This window comes from Chiloscyllium plagiosum, chromosome 5 (genome assembly GCF_004010195.1).
Source record: "Chiloscyllium plagiosum isolate BGI_BamShark_2017 chromosome 5, ASM401019v2, whole genome shotgun sequence".
In the NCBI taxonomy this organism is placed as follows: domain Eukaryota; kingdom Metazoa; phylum Chordata; class Chondrichthyes; order Orectolobiformes; family Hemiscylliidae; genus Chiloscyllium; species Chiloscyllium plagiosum.
This window is the reverse complement of record NC_057714.1, coordinates 16,303,320-16,320,935: the sequence shown is the minus strand read 5'-3', so window position 1 is coordinate 16,320,935 and position 17,616 is coordinate 16,303,320. Positions and strand designations below refer to the sequence as shown.

At 41.4% G+C, this 17,616-nt stretch overlaps 1 protein-coding gene across 3 annotated transcripts; it reads right to left on the bottom strand.

Moving 5' to 3' along the window:
- Positions 1-8,626: 8,626 nt before the first annotated feature.
- irx2a (iroquois homeobox 2a) lies at positions 8,627-17,447 on the bottom strand. 3 transcript variants are annotated; one of them, XM_043689643.1, is made up of 4 exons: positions 15,338-17,447; positions 11,247-11,655; positions 9,932-10,624; positions 8,627-9,668 (listed from the first exon to the last, which is right to left on the bottom strand). In XM_043689643.1, the coding sequence occupies exons 2-4, from the start codon at positions 11,623-11,625 to the stop codon at positions 9,625-9,627; spliced, it is 1,116 nt and encodes a 371-aa protein (XP_043545578.1). In that variant the 5' UTR covers positions 11,626-11,655; positions 15,338-17,447; the 3' UTR covers positions 8,627-9,624. The 3 variants fall into 3 exon arrangements, with proteins under 3 accessions (XP_043545578.1, XP_043545577.1, XP_043545579.1); XM_043689642.1 differs by lacking the exon at positions 15,338-17,447 and adding an exon at positions 12,602-13,291; XM_043689644.1 differs by lacking the exon at positions 15,338-17,447 and adding an exon at positions 11,976-12,113.
- Positions 17,448-17,616: the final 169 nt, after the last annotated feature.

Below are 17,616 nucleotides of genomic sequence, written 5' to 3'. Positions count from 1 at the left end.
GGCTGTGGCTTCTAGAGATGGGAAGCAACTGATAAGTCCAAGCTCAGGAATGCTGACAGCGACGAGAGATAAAGTGATCTCAAGAAAAGAACAGAGAAGAAAGTTTGGCATCCAACTACCAAGCATGTTAAGGCTAAGGGATTTTTTTTCTATCAAATGACTATGTTTTGTCTGAAACTGGGCTGAGTTAAGTTTACTCCAATTATCCAAATCTTCAAATGCTATATGCCCTCGTACTTTTCTCTTTCAATTACTTGCTTGGCAGAGGGGCTGATCTTATTCAAGGATCTCCAATGCCTTAATATTGGGGGCTAGTTCCTTTAGTAAGGTAATGGGTCAGTCTAAATTATTTCACAAAGAATATAGCCTGGGTGTCAGCAAATAAGTCTTGCTTCCAAACATTACATTTCGGTTCACGTGCGTCACATAACATACCAATGGGTCTTTGCTGAGGGAGTGAAACGTATGCTAGCGCAGACCATTCATGATTCTTTACATGTACAAAAGTGGTCAAGAGACACTTCGTGTGAATGCAAGCAGACAGGCCGCCAACCGCTGCTGCTCAGACTAATGTGTGAGTGTGTACGTTGATTTCTAGGGCACAAGTCACCTCGTGTGACCAAAAAGAGCCATGTCACTCAAAATGTGAAACGCACACCTTCAGGCGACCGCACCAATGTTACATCTATTCCTTTTTAAAAGGCACTTAAATTTTACTCTTATTAATATAGTCAAGGGTTTCTTTTTCAGCGCTGGGACACCGAGTCCTCCTTCCTCTCCGAGAGTCGAGCGGGTTCGCCCCTCCTTAATGATATGCTGGATGTCATCAGTGGTTTTAAAGCGTTCCAGTTTATATGGCAAGAAATGTCTGGACACCACTGATCCTGCCAGTGCTGTCTTGAGTGGAATGACCTCGTTGTCATTTGCTGGTCGCTTTCAGCAGATCAACTGACAATTTCAAAGTTTTAAAGGGAAAGTTTACCGTTTTAATTATGTCGGCATTAGCATTCCCCTCGTGCGCGCTTTTTAAAATTGTGTTCCCTTCCCTCTGCGTTATCTTTTTTAAAATGTAGTTTGTTTTTTTTTGTTTCCATGCGACTGATCAAAGATGTAAATGAGTAGTAAATGCCTGCAGATATAGTGGGGATTTCTGCAAGTATCACATTCTTTATTTAATACCGTAGGAACAGAGGGGCTCGGCGAAAGGGCCATCTGTCTATAACTGGGATCATTTAAGAAGAAAGAGATGAAAGTGTAATTAGACGGATGAATTATGCTGAACACAGCCCAGCGTTTCTGAGGATTGAGTTGCGAATCTTTCTCCACCTCGTCCTCAGCCAAGCGGCTGGAAACAGCTGGGCAGAATTTTTGAGTGCCTTTAATGAATTGAAATCTTCGTTGTTAGGACTTGGTGATTAAATGAAATAAGACTAATATTCCTGGGTGATTTCGCTGAAAGCTGAGTGCCCTGAAAGCAGAGCTTGTCTCAAAGTGAGTGTCCTGGCTTTGCTTTGGGATTTAACATACTGCAAAGTTATTCGTTTGTCTGTGTGTGTGTGTGTGTGTATGTGTGTTCTGGAGGCGGGCAGTGTGGAACATCCGCGCATCCCTCACGTTGCTGAGTCTCCAGTTCATACGATAGTCAAAGTGAGCTTAGGAAGAATATGAAGCGATACCCCAACGCAGGAATAATCAGTAGGTCGCCCTGTTGCCAGTGCCCTTAACCTGCTTTGCAACTTAATACCTAATAATAAAGAAAAAGAAAACCAACACGGATTTGTGGCTTTTCTGTTGATGCATCTAATTTTAAACATAATCTTAATGAATGATAATGCCACTTTAACGCTCGCCTGTCGCGAGGCTGCTGTGTTGAGGGACTAAGAGCATTTATGGAGTTATGCAGCGCAGAATTCTCCTCAACGAACGATCCCAATTTTGAAAACAAAAACCCTCTTGCACAAATTGCAATAGAAAATGTGCAATTTGTTTGTTGTTATAAGGACACCGCGCATAACAACACAACCATAGCCAGATAATCCGTCAGGATTTGCCAATACAAAATTGTTAGCGCGTCCACAATGGCTAGTTTTCTCTGTTATTGAAACTTTCAGAACAGTAACAGGTTATCAAACGAATTTTGCGGAGCGTGTGTGTTTGCGTAGAGTGTAACGAAGCTGCGAACAGTCGCCGTTTGCAGTGCTAGCCTTCTGCAGGGAAGCGGTTTCCAAAAATAGCATTTTGCTTCAGACATGGTGCAAATGGGCTTTAAGACAAGTGAAGTATTGCACTTTTACTTAATGCGTACCAACGAAATCTGTTTTCGGAGAGTCATATGGGTTTGTGAAACAAAAAGTCACAAATTGTCCGCGAGTCAATAATCCACTAATAACATTTGTTTATAGGGATTCAACATTTTAGTCAAGTTTAAATTAATTAGTTGAACATACTTCTGTAAACTCCTTGCGTCGTGAACTTTGTAAGTGACAGGCCTCCAACAATATATAAAGTTTTCCGCTCAATTAAAAAGAAACCTCAAATCTGTTATTTCTATAGCTTGCTGAAGTTGCAGAATTTATCGCCTTGCGTATTTTTGGTGTTGAGTGTCCAGAGGTGATTAAATTTTCCTTGTTGAGCCTTGTAAAAACCTGACTTAATCATGTAAACTTCTGTGTAAGCAAAATAGAGAAAACTTCAAAGGGTCAAAAAGCCTTCGGGGATTTCAGTTGAGACGCCAGCAATAGATATAATCTGCTTACTGAATTCTGGCTATATTTGTCCAGGAACTCGAAGGAGCAAACCCTCTAAGGTAGAGATACTGGCTTAATTCATCCTTTATCCCCTCAGAGAGTATAGGCTTTGTGAGACGAGGCAGCTTCTCACTAAGCAGAGAGCCTTGCTTGCCCAAACCCTAAAATGAAGTGATGGAGTAATTTGAGATAATGACTTCGTAACAGGCTCGGACAGACCTTGAATACAGAAGTGAGAGATGTTATCGCCCAAGAATGGCTCTTAAAATGCAGTTTTCTTCTTACAGTTAGTCAAAGCTGCATTAACATTCCATGCAGATCTGCTAAACAGGGACTTTAAACAGAATCTTAATTAGCCCCGAAACTGCGCGCAAGGGTTTATTCATTGCGCACTTAACTAATGTTAGCTGTCAGGATATTTTTTCTTGGTTCTTTAGGGGATATCGTGTTCTGCTGCAAAGCATGACAGAAATCTAATGTGGATTGCAAAAATCCTTGCAGTTGAGGAATCTGTATAGTCTGCCCGACTCCAAGACTCTAATGGCCAGGCAATGTTTACAGTACAGAACGAATATTTATGACAACCGCCCCTACCAGACCCCTGCACAAAACTTCCTTTAAGTCCCCAAATGAAGGTAATAAATATGTGTAAGGTATATGGGAACTTGGTATTATCTCAGGCGAGAGTCAAACAGAAATCTTTTTCAATTGGAACTGTGCAGATAGGCGCTTATACTGCAACACTGGGTGTGTAAAAATAAGACTTTGCTAGTGCTTTTCAATGTTCTGAAATTAAATGCTAAACTCGCCCTAGCCGTCGTTCAGTTGTCAATGTTCAGTTGAAAATAATCGAAGTGGTGAAATTACAAAATTGAGCTAATCGTAACACAAGCTTTGTTAATGTCGATGAATCTTAAACGCCATAACAAAAACAAGTGTAACGTTAGATTTGTGTATTATTATGTGCAATGGACTTGTTAATGCGCTGTCCCCCTCTCCACCCAACCCAATAAAAAAGTTACATGTGGTATTTTTCACTGACAGGAGGAGACATGACATAACACGAGGAAGAGTTCTGTGCATCTGGGATATTTGGGCCTTATTAAAGATTTACAATCGCAATTAGGGCTTTGAAACTATAAAACATTTTAATAGCCTCAGCGATTTGCACAAAACAAAACGTACACATCCGTTTGCGTGAGGACATAATTTGGAAGCCAGAGCATTGGCAGGACAAAGTAAAAGAACGAGCAGACATGGTAAATAGAACACTTTTGTTATTTTATATAATATATCTATATATCAGCTTTTTACATGCTGCCTACAGAAGCTGGTGTTTACATTACTTCTTGGAAAATGCAATATAGAGTTGGAATGCTTCTAAAATATGCTGTTTATTTTCTGACTTATGAGTGGTTAGCTTAAGGCGTTCTTAAACTGACACGGAAGTAAAAGTAACCAGGTATGCGTATCTATATGAATTACAATGTATATGGCGAAACCGTCTCGAAAATGCGTTCGTGTTAATTTGGCTCTGCCGACTCCAAGGGTCCCCCGAGGTGCTGTAATTAGTATCGTGTAAGTTCCCATGTCTTTGTTCTAGAGAAATGTCAGGGGTTAGAAATCCACTCGTTTTGCCCCATTCCTTGATCTGCAAGAAAAAGGGGCTGCTGGCACCTTTATGGGGCTGAGGCATGCTGATACTTTGAACAGGACCTGCCCACTAACTTTGATCACCCTCATCAATCCCAGCTGCCGTCTATTTGTTTGTCATTTCGGCCTTTTCCATCATAATGATTATTTATAGGCTACAGAATGAACACTGTGAACCTGCCTTTACTAGACACCGCAGAGAACAGGCGAGGGCAAGAAGCAACATTGCTTACCAAATTATAACCAGATCAGGAATGACTTCATTAGCAAATCCTTGCCTATTGGCTGGGCTCGGGGGACCTGCTCCAGTAAACACAAGTTCTATTTTTACCCAGAGTGACTGCTTGCATGTGTCTGTCATGCACATGAGAGAGTGTACTGTGACTGTACAGCTTGATAATAGTTAGATGGCTTTGCATTATCAATCGTGCCAACCTATTCATCAAACACACATAATATGTTCACTTATTCTATTTTCCAAAATTAAATAGAATAACATGCGCACTCTACTAAATTAAATCTTTAAAACAAAACATTCATCGTGGTTTTCTTTAACTGCACTTAATGTATGATATTTATTTAGGTATTTGATTTTCCCCAACTATTTAAAACAATAACACATCTTGATCATAGATATTATTTATCAATAATAAAAAAATTATTATAAACATTTCGCTATGTTTTTATTTTAAATGTATACAAGAATTATTTTAGTCGATTTGAATACAAATGTAATTACACCACATTTTGGTCGGTTAATTACCTGGAATTGTACAAAGTAATTAGAACTTAGAAAATAACCATATTTGTTCTTTGGGCGCGTATATTCAGATCGTTAGAAGCTATCGTTCACATCTCTATTGTTGAGAAACTGGCACGAATTAATATCAAACCAATTTCTGCCTCGCAAACTTGGGACGCACAGTAGTCTTCGCCAATGATTGTTAACTGGCGTGGTTTCTTTGTGCAAGCTAGGACTTCTAATGTTTTCTTGTCAAATGGAGTAATGAATTGGCTAAAGTTAGCAGAAATTAAGATTACTGTTTTACAAACTTTTGGGAACAGATTTTGGTGAGACAACGCCAAACTGTATTAGAAACAAACTAGAAAATTATTTAACATTTTCTTCTGGATTCGCTGCTGACCCATCCCTACACGGAATGCTTCTGAATCCACACAAATACCTGAACAGTTGTTACTTGTGACTGGATTGCCTCCTGATTAGTACCGTTTAACTGAAGCATCATTACATATTTAAGTGTATTTGTTAAATAACAGTTGCCGAAGTAAGAATCGACTATTTTGTGGAGTTTTAAAATAAAAGAAGATAAAACAAACCGGGTATCGTCCTGGAAATATTTCTACCAATGTATTGCTGCTAATGGTTTTAATTGTATCGCAGTGGTGGATGGAGAGTCATGAGTGTGTGATTTGCTTATCCTGTGGATCCGAAATATTACCTGGAAGGAAATGAAACGAAATCACCTAGCACGATCCAATGATACCTACGCCCACACACCGAATTCCGATTAACTTAACCATTGCATTAATATAACCAATATTACCCCCTACCCCCACCCCAACACACACACAGGCAACTACTACCACAACTGTTTCCATACATAGTGACTGTCCATTGAAATCCAGATCTTAAATTTTCGTAAAAAAAGTATTGAGTACAGTCATTCTCTATGTTACTGAATAAATATACTGTAATGTGTACTTAAGGAGGATTCCTGTTGAATATTGCTGATGGTTATAATTTGCAGACAGGGTAAGGAGAAAGGGTGGTACTGTGTTGTCAGTGCACTTTCTACATTTAATGTAGATAATTAGCTCATTCAAGGCGAAGACTTCACTGCTTTTCTGGGTTATTTAATTGTCAAGGAACGTGTAGCAAAGGCAGCTGATTGTCTTCATTATGGCATTCAAACTGTTCCCATTAGGCTTGTGAAATGCTTCTTCAGCTAACTTGAATAAGCGCACACATCTCAGCAACCCTTGTCCAGCAGGGATACTGGGCTTTCAGAAAGCAGCTTGTCAAACAGTAACATTGTCACATTTACGCGCGGTGTGCTGCTTCTTTTTTGAGACTGTATTTTGCATTTAATCAAACAATCACGGTAAAGATTTCCCCTAGCCAAAAAAGGGCGGTCCGTGTCCCTCTCAGAGAAACAATAACTCTTTCATTCAGAACAAATGTTGACATTTGAAGAGACTACAGAAAGGAACAGCGGCAGCCCGATTTTGAAACTGCCTCGAGTAATATGTGACAACACCGACATACCCTCAGGAACCCACCTGAGAGTAAAGATTAAATTTCAATAAATCAGTTCGAATAAAGCGCCCTGAACTAGATGTTGTGGACTGTTTGTCTTTGCGCTTAAATCACCCGAGCTAGTCTTTGGAGTTGTTCTTCTGAAGCCCTGGAGACACGCTCCTATTCATACCAAGCACTATTTAAATAGAGTATACTTTCTTCACTTGGTGACCTTTTGAGTCCCTGTTATGCAATTGCCGAATTAATGACCACTTCTGTCTACAGGCAAACAATGCAAAGTCTATTCTAATTAATACTGCGATAGAAACCACTGGCACCTTCACCAGACAGTACAACCGGTAACCAAAAGAAAAGCTATATTCTTAGATAATGGATCAATTGCAAATTTTAGAAAAAAAAATCAGTGCTTCGATTAATTGTTTAATTCTGGGGGAAGGGACATCAACCTAGTTAAATAACTGGGTGTGAGTTTATATTTGGTTGTCACCTTTTGTTTAATTATTAACGATGTGGCCCATTGGATGGGACGGGAGGGGGGATGCGGGTCCTAGTACAATGTAAAAAAAAAACTAGACCTGCTATGTAAAATCAGAATTTTCAAACATAAGCTGATTTTGCTCTGATTGTTTTGCGGAGACTGTCAAACCCTACGCCTGGTTTAACAAGGCTGGCTTTTCTTGTCAAGCGAGGAAGAAATACATTTCCAATAAATGATAAACGGCAAAAAAAAGTCATTGTTCTTCTTGAATAAAAGAACTACTGTATAACAATATCAGGCTTGATCAATTAATGGGTCGTTAGACACTTAACATCCCGAAGGCTGAGGGCTTCAAGTGTTGCAGGGGATCACTTTCAAATGCCCTTCGCTAACGAGAAGTGACCAACGCCAACAATTTCCAGAGCGAAATAAGTCACTTGGGAAGCTATCAGAGCCTGCGTGTCAATTTCTCCTGTTAAAGCAATTTCTCCTCAGCCGCCAGATTGAGGCATTTGAGATGGCAGATGTTTAGACAAGATTTTATAAATTGTCGAATATACACCATAATGAACCCCGACTGGCCGTTCCAAACGGAACTGCCACTAATATTTCTCCCGCTGGGACCTAATGCTCCCCTTTCAAAATCGCACAGTATACCATTATTACTCATTGCGCCGAGTGGAATACACGGGGCCTTTGAAATATTTTGAGATTGATTGCACCGAAGTCAACGGCCTTGTTGCAGGTCGTCTAGTTGTCACATTTGCTAATTTTGGATATTTATGTTCCTTTAGAAATTGCGCTAATTATAATAATTAATTGCACGTCCTCAGATTTCAGTTAAACACAATGTTCCCTGCCATCGAATAAATTGTGGCTTTTTCTGATGAAGCAAAAGCAACCTGCTGATGTTATTCGGATTTCAGTCCACCATGATCGTTATGCCTACTTTCATTAAATGTATTTTGTTTTATTGCGAATTGGCTTGAGACCAGATATATACTTCAGATATTCTAATTAATGTTTTCCATTTTAAAGAAAGCTTCACCCAGCCGATTTTAATTGACCAGCCCTAAAATATTACAAAGCCCATTCTTGCCGCAACATTGCATAGTGTGAATTCCAATCATTTACCTTCGCATGCGATTCAAAGCGGAAGATTATCGGAGTTTTGAATTTATACTACGGGAATGTTACTGTGCTCGGTTTGATGATCTAACACAACAGGTAAATGACAAACTCTGGGGGAAAAAACTAAGCAAAGATACAAAGGGGCCTAAACATGATCCTCACGCTGAAAACGCGGTTTAAGCACTTAATACTTAATTGCTTTTGTCTATCGTTTAAATTTGCGTAACACTACTATTGGAATGTGTCCGAATGTTTGCTAGCATTTCTCAGTCTTAATCCCTACTAATACATCAAAACTAATATATCATAATTTTGCATTGAAATAAGTATCAAACGCATGTTTAAAGAGACTTTAATTCAGTTTCCAAAACCAAACTAAATCAAATATTTCAAATTCAAATATACCTCTGAAGAGAAAATGCCAAATAATTCAAACATTTCAAAGAAATTGCAGTTGCAGACTACTCAATTTTATTTACATTTAAAGATATAAATTAGCAAAGAGTCCCTATAACAACCAGATTGTAACTGTTATCACGTTTCCAAAAAAACAAGCAGATTTATTTACAAAATGTTCAGATTCCATTGCAATACAACTTGCATAAATTACTAGAAGCTTTGTGTCATCGTTACAAAAATAAATATCAAATGTTTTCCACTTTTCAGATACTCAAGTTCTTCAATCACATTGTTCTACTGTATATCTACAAATAGTTTTACAATAAAGCCGCATTACACCTAGAACGTGGCAAATAAACGGATCAAGTGAAGAAAACCTGAGAAGACATTTTCCAAAAATCACATATACAGAATAATAATTAACCAACAAATGCAGAGATATGTTGCAGGGATTTGCTTTCTTAGTAACATCATCTGTGAATTAAAATAGTGCTTTGTGGGGTTTTCTCTATACAGTGGCACAAGATGTGATCCAGTACTATATACATTTTTTTTGCTTAATAGCTGGGGGATGGCTCGCTGACATTTTCAAAGCAATTGTGACACCTACCTGCAGACCAAGGAAATAAAACAGAATCCCAGTCAACCAACTGGTAAGCATAGAGCTGTCACAATTTCAGAGACGTACTGAGCACAGGTTAAAATATTGCAGAATTTGTGACGGGGTGGGCCTTTGTTATTATAAACCCTACATGTCTGTTGCCAATAAATAATGTCACGAAATAAGTTTACACAATTTTCAGTCAGACCAATATTTAATTTGTATCCCCCCTTCCTCGTTTTGCAGCACATTGATTTCACTGCTTAAACTCCAAAGTTTGTATCTTAGATGCGTCTTTTCATATGATCACTTACTTGCACTGCTGATAACACATCTATAGATATGGTTGCACTCCTACTGTGCAGACATCACTGGGGTCTGTCAAAAAATACAACCATCATTTAGTTACACTCTCTGCGGATAGCTATCAGCCTAACAACTACTATTGCTAGTACACATTTCCAGTCCAGAGAAATAAATGTTTCAAGTACCTTGCACATTATGTAGTTCAAACATATTACACTTGGACTGGGAGCTTTGTACTGTAACGACGTTTTAAGGGCATTTGATTGCTATGGCTAATGGCCTGCACCTCAGTGCAGGTCTCAAGTTGTAAGCAGAACGCTGGTATCAGCACGTACCTTTTTTGGAGTCGTAATTTGTGGCCCTGAAGTGTTGCTCGAGCTGGGGACTGGCATTTTTCAGAGAGTCAGTGCTTTGTTTGTGCAAGGAGGCAGTGTTTAAGACAGTCTCGTTGGTGCTGTATCGCAAGATGCCTTGGCTTTGCAGATGGTTAAAGTTGGCGTAGTTCGTATAGTTAGTATAAAAGGGTGAAGTGTAGTAAATGGGCCTACCCAGGATTGAGGTGGCCGGGTAGGTAGAGCCAGAGGTCGACGAAGAGGAGTTCGGCGACGGAGAACAAATCTGTCCGAATTGCTGCTTAATATCCGAGGTGGCGATTTCCGCTAAAGACCAAAGTTTGGGTTTGCTGGCTGGAGTCTGTGAAACGGAGGTGATGATACTGTTCAGGCTGTGTTTGCTTCTACTCCCCGAGCTCTCGTCTTCTTGAACGTGAAGCAGCGCCGCGTCCACCCGAGTGAGAGGCGAGGAATTCATAGTTTTGTGAGAAAGCTCCCGCTCCTCATCGCTGCCATCATCATCATCATCATCATCACCACCACCGGCGTCGTCATCATCGATACAATTGTCATCACATTTTTCCTTCGATTCGGACCCAGATTCACAAATGCTGCCCTCCACCCTGCTCACTTTGTCTCCTTCGCATTCTGGGGAGCAGGAGCTCTCGGTTAGCGTGTCAACGTGCAAACTAATGCCTGAAAAATCAAACCACAACAACTCGCGGTTAAATAAGTTGCAACAACTTTTTTGCCTTTCAAAGAGGAAAGCAACGCCATCGGAAGTAAAACACATAAGCGAAACGCGCCATCCTTTCAGGCAAACTCACAGGCCGCTGGCAAAACTGGTGTATGTTTTTGAAAGTGGTTGCCACTTGGTACAGTGGGCACTGAATTCCTGAAGCAACCAGGATACAGCGTGGCGTAACTGGTTCTGGAGTGGAACTGATCAGCTCCCCTCCAGTGCCAACTACTACAAAAGATGCCCCGTGTGATAACCTAACTTAGTTAACGCGGAATACTTCAGACTTCCTTCAACTGCTCCGTCTGAAATTAATAGCTGCTAATATTTAAAATGCGTGTTCCAAAAAGCGAACACTTGCCATTCGTAAAAAAAAATGTTGGCAAGGGTGCTGATGCTGTTTCAGCCTGTGTATGTGTGGTTGCACGGTCAGTAATGTGCCCATCCTGGCTCCATTAAGTCAACCATAGCAGGAAGACATCAAATATCGATTCAGACATTTGTCTTAATAAAATGCTATGTTGTCAGTCGTAATTGCATAACATCAAATGATGGGAGACAATTTTCAACAGGACAAACCTTCATCCTCAGCTGATGTTTCGTTTTGGTCGTGGTTTTTCTTCAAGCTCCCTTCCTTGTTTCTTTCGCTGTCTCCCGATTCCTCCTCCTCTTCGTCCTCGCTCTTGTTCCTCGGAGCCCAGGTCATTTTGTTCTCTTTCTTGAGTCTCCTCCTGGCGTTGGCGAACCAGGTGGAGACCTGGGTCAGGGTCATCTTGGTGATGATGGCCAGCATGATCTTCTCCCCTTTGGTCGGGTACGGGTTCTTCCTGTGCTCTTGTAGCCAGGCTTTGAGAGTGGCCGTGGCGTCTCGGGTGGCGTTCTTTCTATAAGCCGGGTCGTTGAGTTGATAAGGATAAGCCGCGTTCCCGTAGGGGTGGTAACTGAGGGTTCCAGCCATCCCTGTAGTGTGAGCATCGTACGGGGAACCCTAAAAAGACAACAAAATATCAATGACTATGCCAACACATAGACATACCAATGTACTGATCAGTGGATTTGCAATATAAACAGTTTTTTTTTACATTTGCATAATGGATCTAGTTAATATAATGAAATGCAATTGCATTCACTCAGAGGTCTAATACGTTTCTCTAGTTTGAGTTTCTGGTCTGAATTTAATCGAAGTGATATTGTTATAGGTGTTTATTTCCCCCCAACATCTTAATTCTTAAAGTTCTTTTTCATGTCACCTAAAAATGGCGGCGGATCTCCCTTGTGCATTCTCATCAAGCACGTTATCAACCTTACAAACAGTAAATCCACTTTTAAAAATCATATTTTGAAGCAATTGCGGCTCCCGGACTTTGGGATATGGTAGCTATTGAGGTTCGCCTGCGCCGACACAGTCTGCTGACCTTCCCTGACTATGTGCATTCTACGGCGTTTCAGTCACCCATCCGGCCTGACTTCGAAAAAGCAGTCATTTTTTTTTTAAACTTTGACCGTGTGCAGTTCGCCACTTTTCCCCCCTACCGACGTTTGCAGTTCGACCTTTCAAAAAAAACCCATCAAACTTTTGTGTGTGTGTGTGTGATTTCACATTTAACCAAATGTCGTGCTGTATTGTTCAGAAATCGGTGTACATTTTAAAAATTGTATCTCACCCTTTTTCAATACTGCCCTTACTCGAATTGTTTTTTTTAAATGAAAACACGACATTTACGGACTGTGCTTGGCGTATGGTAGCACCATTCTTGTGCTGCATCAAGCCAGTTTGTATATAATTTAACAAGTAACACGTTCGAACATTTTCCGGCAGCAAACTTCATTAAAGTTAAAAGCCTTTTGCTCAAATTACAGAGCACGAAATAAATGCAAAATAAATTAATGTTTAGAATAATGCAAATGTAGTCAGTTGAAATTTATTGACGTACCATGTAGGACGGGAATCCAGTAGCGGGGTCAGTTGAGTACTGAAGCGGATTAGTGAAGCCTGTAGAGGGGGCTGTGAATGCTGCCGAGCCCGCGTAGGGACTGAACGCCGAGCCGGACGAGGCTCTGCCCAGCTCGTCGCTCCTCGGGGCGGTCAGAGCGGAAGCACTGTACGCCGGGCACGAGTAAAGAGCCAGCGAACCTGCCGGCTGGTACAGATAACCCTGAGGATAAGACATTGCTTTGCCCCCACCCCCCCCAAAATCAACACCCGCACGCAACAGAAGAAATTGGGGGAAAAAAAAGAAACACAAAATAATCTCTTTTTTTAAAAAAAGAAAAAGGGCAGAAAGAGAGAAAAGAGGAGAATTCGATTGTTACTAGAGAAGTAGCATATAGTTGAGCTTCCCCCCTGCTTTTGGCTGAGTGCTGGGTTAGGAAGGTGTCTGCATGGAGCTGCAGGAACTGCTCTAGAGCCTGAGTGCTTTTGGTGGACGCTGCTGCTGAGTTCTGGTTAGATAGAGCGGCGGCGGGCAGCGCCTGTCAATCAGCCCGTCTTATTTACATAGCAGCGCCCCGCCCTACTCCGGCCTCCCCAGCTCCGGCTGCATGAGGGAAGCTGCAGGCAGCAGCTCGCGGCCAGTGGCCCTCGGCTCGGCTGCAAGAGACTTGCTGCAGACCCTCGCTCTGTCCTCCATCCCCTCTGCCCTCTCCCCCCCCCCCCTCATTCCACCGAAACGATTAAACATAGTCTCAAATTATCGCCCCTCTCTTTTTGCACCTCGCCTCTCGTATCATCATCTCGTGGCCCTTGTCCTGTGTTTTGCTCCCGTTTCTTTCCCCTGGTCTTTTATTTTGTTTGTTTGTTCTCGCCCCTCTGTCTCACCGTCTCTATTCACCGGCGCTTAATCCTCCTGCTATCCCGCAGTCCTCGCTCGGCTGCCTGTCCTGCTGTGGCCCTCTTTCGGAAAAAAAACATCCCTCGCTGCTCGATCGGGTTACCAGACAATAACCTTGGTCCACGGTCCTCTAAAAGTTGATTTATTTTAAAAGTTAAAAATCATGTCAATAAACCAACCAGCTGAGCTGCACGCTCGGCCTTTTCCTCTTTCTAAATAATAATGCAAGTAGCCTGTCTGAACTGGACTTTCGGCATCGATAGAATTCTTTTGTTGCAATTTAAGCTCTGATTAATTTATGATCCTCGCCTTTCGCTTTATTTTGTACGTCCGCTTTCCCCCTTCGCGACAGATTTCTGGATTATAAATACCATCACCTACCAGCTATTTCTGCTACTAAGTAACATGGGGGGGGGGGGGGCTGTACATGGTTACATACATTAAAAATGAACGAGTTACGAAAATGCAGCTTTAAGGTCGAGGGGTCTACCCTGTCTCCGTGAGAATGTGCTGAGATTTTCCACAACGAATGCGATATTCTGCTCCTCAAAATTCGACCGGTGACATTAGAAATTCAATTCGCCTGAAATAATGGGGGATTATAAATAAAAAATGAATTTAGATTGACGTGTGTGGAAATTATGCGGGACAAGCTGACGTCGCTAAACGTTTGCTTAAGATTGTTCGAAAGACTAATTGCATCGCACCCGGTTGGAAAGGAAAAGACTGGCGCTTATAAGAAATTAGTTAGAGATATCAGCTTGAAGACAGAGAGAAAATTAATCAATCAATTAGGGAACGCCGGGGTACATTACAATCTGTCAAAGCAAAAAGAGGGGACCTAGAGCTGGCGAGCTCTGGGGCACATTTTAACGAACTTGAACTAAACAGGCGGTAAAATGAAAGGAATGCGTCCCGGCTTGTTTCGGTTTAAAACGTCAAATGAGGGAAAGAATCCTGTGTCCAAGTAGTGTGAACTTGGCAGCGAGAGCAGTGGGGCTGCAGGACAGGGAGCTGATGGATTATGCGCAGACCACACTCACTGAGAGGTCGTGATCTTGAAGAAGTCGATTGAACCGAGCAGTTCTCGAACCGACCGCCAAAGTTAGACTTAGGAGGCAGGATCTGTTGTTGCTTTCAAAAAAAAAATGCAAATTGGATTCTCGGGGAGTCATTGAAAAGCTAAATATATTATCACTGACGCGAATCTGAACCAGACCGATGTCCATTGGTGTGCAGATCTGATTCTAAATTCAATCACTCGTGTGCTGTGAGAACTTTCACGAGACGAGACATCTCGAGGCAGATTTGAGCAAAAAGCCTGAGTTATTCTGTTATGGATCACATACAGAGTCATATTTGGAAATGTTATACATTTTTATCTAATTACTTCACCCTGCCCTGATATTTCTTTTGGAGAAATCCACTCATGAACTGTCATGCTTCTGATTCTAGCTACGGAGGACGCAAAAACTTCTGCTTGGCTGACTTTGATTGCATGCAGTGTACCCTTACATTTACCAGCGGTATGCAGTTATAATATTGCCCCTTTAATGTTTCTCGTCAACTAATCGTCAGTTGCAAAGACTGGGAATCAATCTGTGTGGCTGATTCAAAGGACCATTACTAAATTGATTATGGTAATACGCAATGAATAAAGCGATTTGACATAATTGCCGCCACTCAGCATGTCTCTCGATTTCAGAGTTCAAAACAGGGAAGCAACACAATAATAAAAACGGAAAAAGAGCATCTTTTACTGGTGTGTTCACCGGCAACCAACAGCATTATGCACGCCGATTACAATTGTAATTGTGCTTTTTTTTTTGCAGTACTCACCGTTTCACTGTTTTCATTTTAGTAATTGCAAAGTGGCCGATGTTTTAATTGCACATCAACATGTCACAAGAGACATTCGCTGCTTTTTGAATATGTAAAGCACGGAGATCTTAGGCGCACGCAGCTGCGATTTTAAACAGCAGCTCACCCAACGTCATACCGTTTTCTTCTCAGTCGGTTGAAATACAAACGGCCGGCCGTACCACCCCGGTGCATGTATTTGCGATCAGGACAACCAGCACATACAATTACAATCGAGATTTGTAAAGCCACCATCCATCCCCTTGGGACTCACACTTGCAAATGACAAGGAGCCTCGTCTCGTTGGAAATCGCCTCCTCTCGCACTAAATTGCATCAATTCACACTCTGGCCATTATCACATCGTTAAAAATGAGAAACAGTTTTGTAACCGGTATGTCAATTCACTTGTGTTATCCTCCTCTTTTGCTACGAGCTACGGTTGGGAGATACCGTTAGCCATTTCAACATTTGACTCGCCACGTTTGCAGCCAGTGCAATGTAAAAAGGTCAAATATACACGAGCTACATTATTTCCCATAACTGCCATCCTGCTTTATGATTTGGCTCGTCTGCGGATTTGAATTTTAAACAATGTTTTGCATCAGAACAGAGTATTGAGAGGTAGGGAAGCATTAAAGAGGGTAAGACTCAAGCCGCCAGCACGGTCACCTCTTTGCGATCCATGGGGTCTCTTACTCCCCCCTCAATTAATTAACACTTTGTTGCCAGTGAAGGGGACATTTCTGGTCAGGACTTCAGGCGGCACGAGCCAGTGATAATGTTTTATTGTGTTAAGCTATCCCTCTCTCCGGACCCCTGTTGCTATGAAAGCCAGACTGAGAGCTGCCTGCAAACTTTGCAACGTATAAACGAAGATCTGTGCAAAAATAAACACGACAAGCAAAACTTTGCTGTTCAGGTTCACCGTGTTTTGGTCTTGAAAGAGCAGCGCACGTCACAGACAGGTTTTCTTGATTCGAACATGTCAGTTTTAGTCCTTAAGCAATTTGAACTTAATAGCAAACACCCGAGGTTCATCCAAAGTTGGGAGCAAAATTTCCTCTGATCATTACCCCCTCCCCCCGGGTTTCCCGACAGCAAACTCGCCAAACACACAATTCGCTAACTCGTTGAAACGCTTTCTGCTCTCAGGATTTCCTGCAGATGATCACTCGAGGTTGTAAAAACCAGGGTAATTCTGTTACTTTCGTTTAATCTCTCGTGTGCTTCGAATTTGAGTTGTGAAAGACCATCGGTCCAGTTTCACTGCTTGCGGATCTCAGGCTTGAAAGAAGAAAGAACTTTGCCTGGTAAAATGGCAACCAGAAATTTCGGAATGGGAATGCTTGGTACTTGAAACATTTGACAAACTGTTCCCGAATGTCAATGACGTTATGAAATAGCTCTCGTCATAACTTAATTGATATTCTTTAAGAAGAGGAAACAAAGCATACAGGGGTGTTCTCAATTTTTTAACATAAAGATTAAAAGAAAGTAATTTCGCCGATGATAACTGGACTCAAAGCCTCCATTAACTGTTCTTCAACATATATGTCCCTAAAGAAAGAATGGATCGCATTGTACGCTAGGAAGTGGATTTGTAAACGAGTACACTTGTTGCTCAGTGCATATTTTACGGAGTGCGGTGCGTTCCAATGATTTAGTCCCTGTGTAAGCGACATATACAAAATAAACAAGTCCAACTTTTTTTTATATTTGGGCGAAATATCGCAAAAATTTTGTGTCTCTTCATTACTTACGCTATAAGGTGCAGGTCTAAATGTTTGTAACACTTTAACAAACAAAAAGTCCAGGACATTTCTCAGTAATCATGGTCACGATACCAGTGCTTTAATATATAATTCTCCACTGTTCTGACCATCAGATTTCAGTTGCTAAATGCTGGGACCAAAGTAGCGACGATATACTGACAGAAACGGTGGGGAGAGGGCGCTCGAAGAAGGATGGCTGTGCACTGGAGGTTAAGTGCAAGCCGCCTGTGAAAGTTCGAACCAATTAAATCTAATGGAAGAACATTTCCAAGTTCCAGTTAACATTTTTTAAATATGTGGCTACCATATCTACGTATGTTACACAACATATTGTTGCAATGCAGAAATGCAGCATTACCGAGAGGCTGAAACTAATGTTGTTCAATCCCAACAATCTCAGGTACATAAGTTAATTAAATCACCCAAGTTATCTCGGAGATAAACGCTCGTCGATTTGTCACTGTGCAAATAAGATGCAAATTAA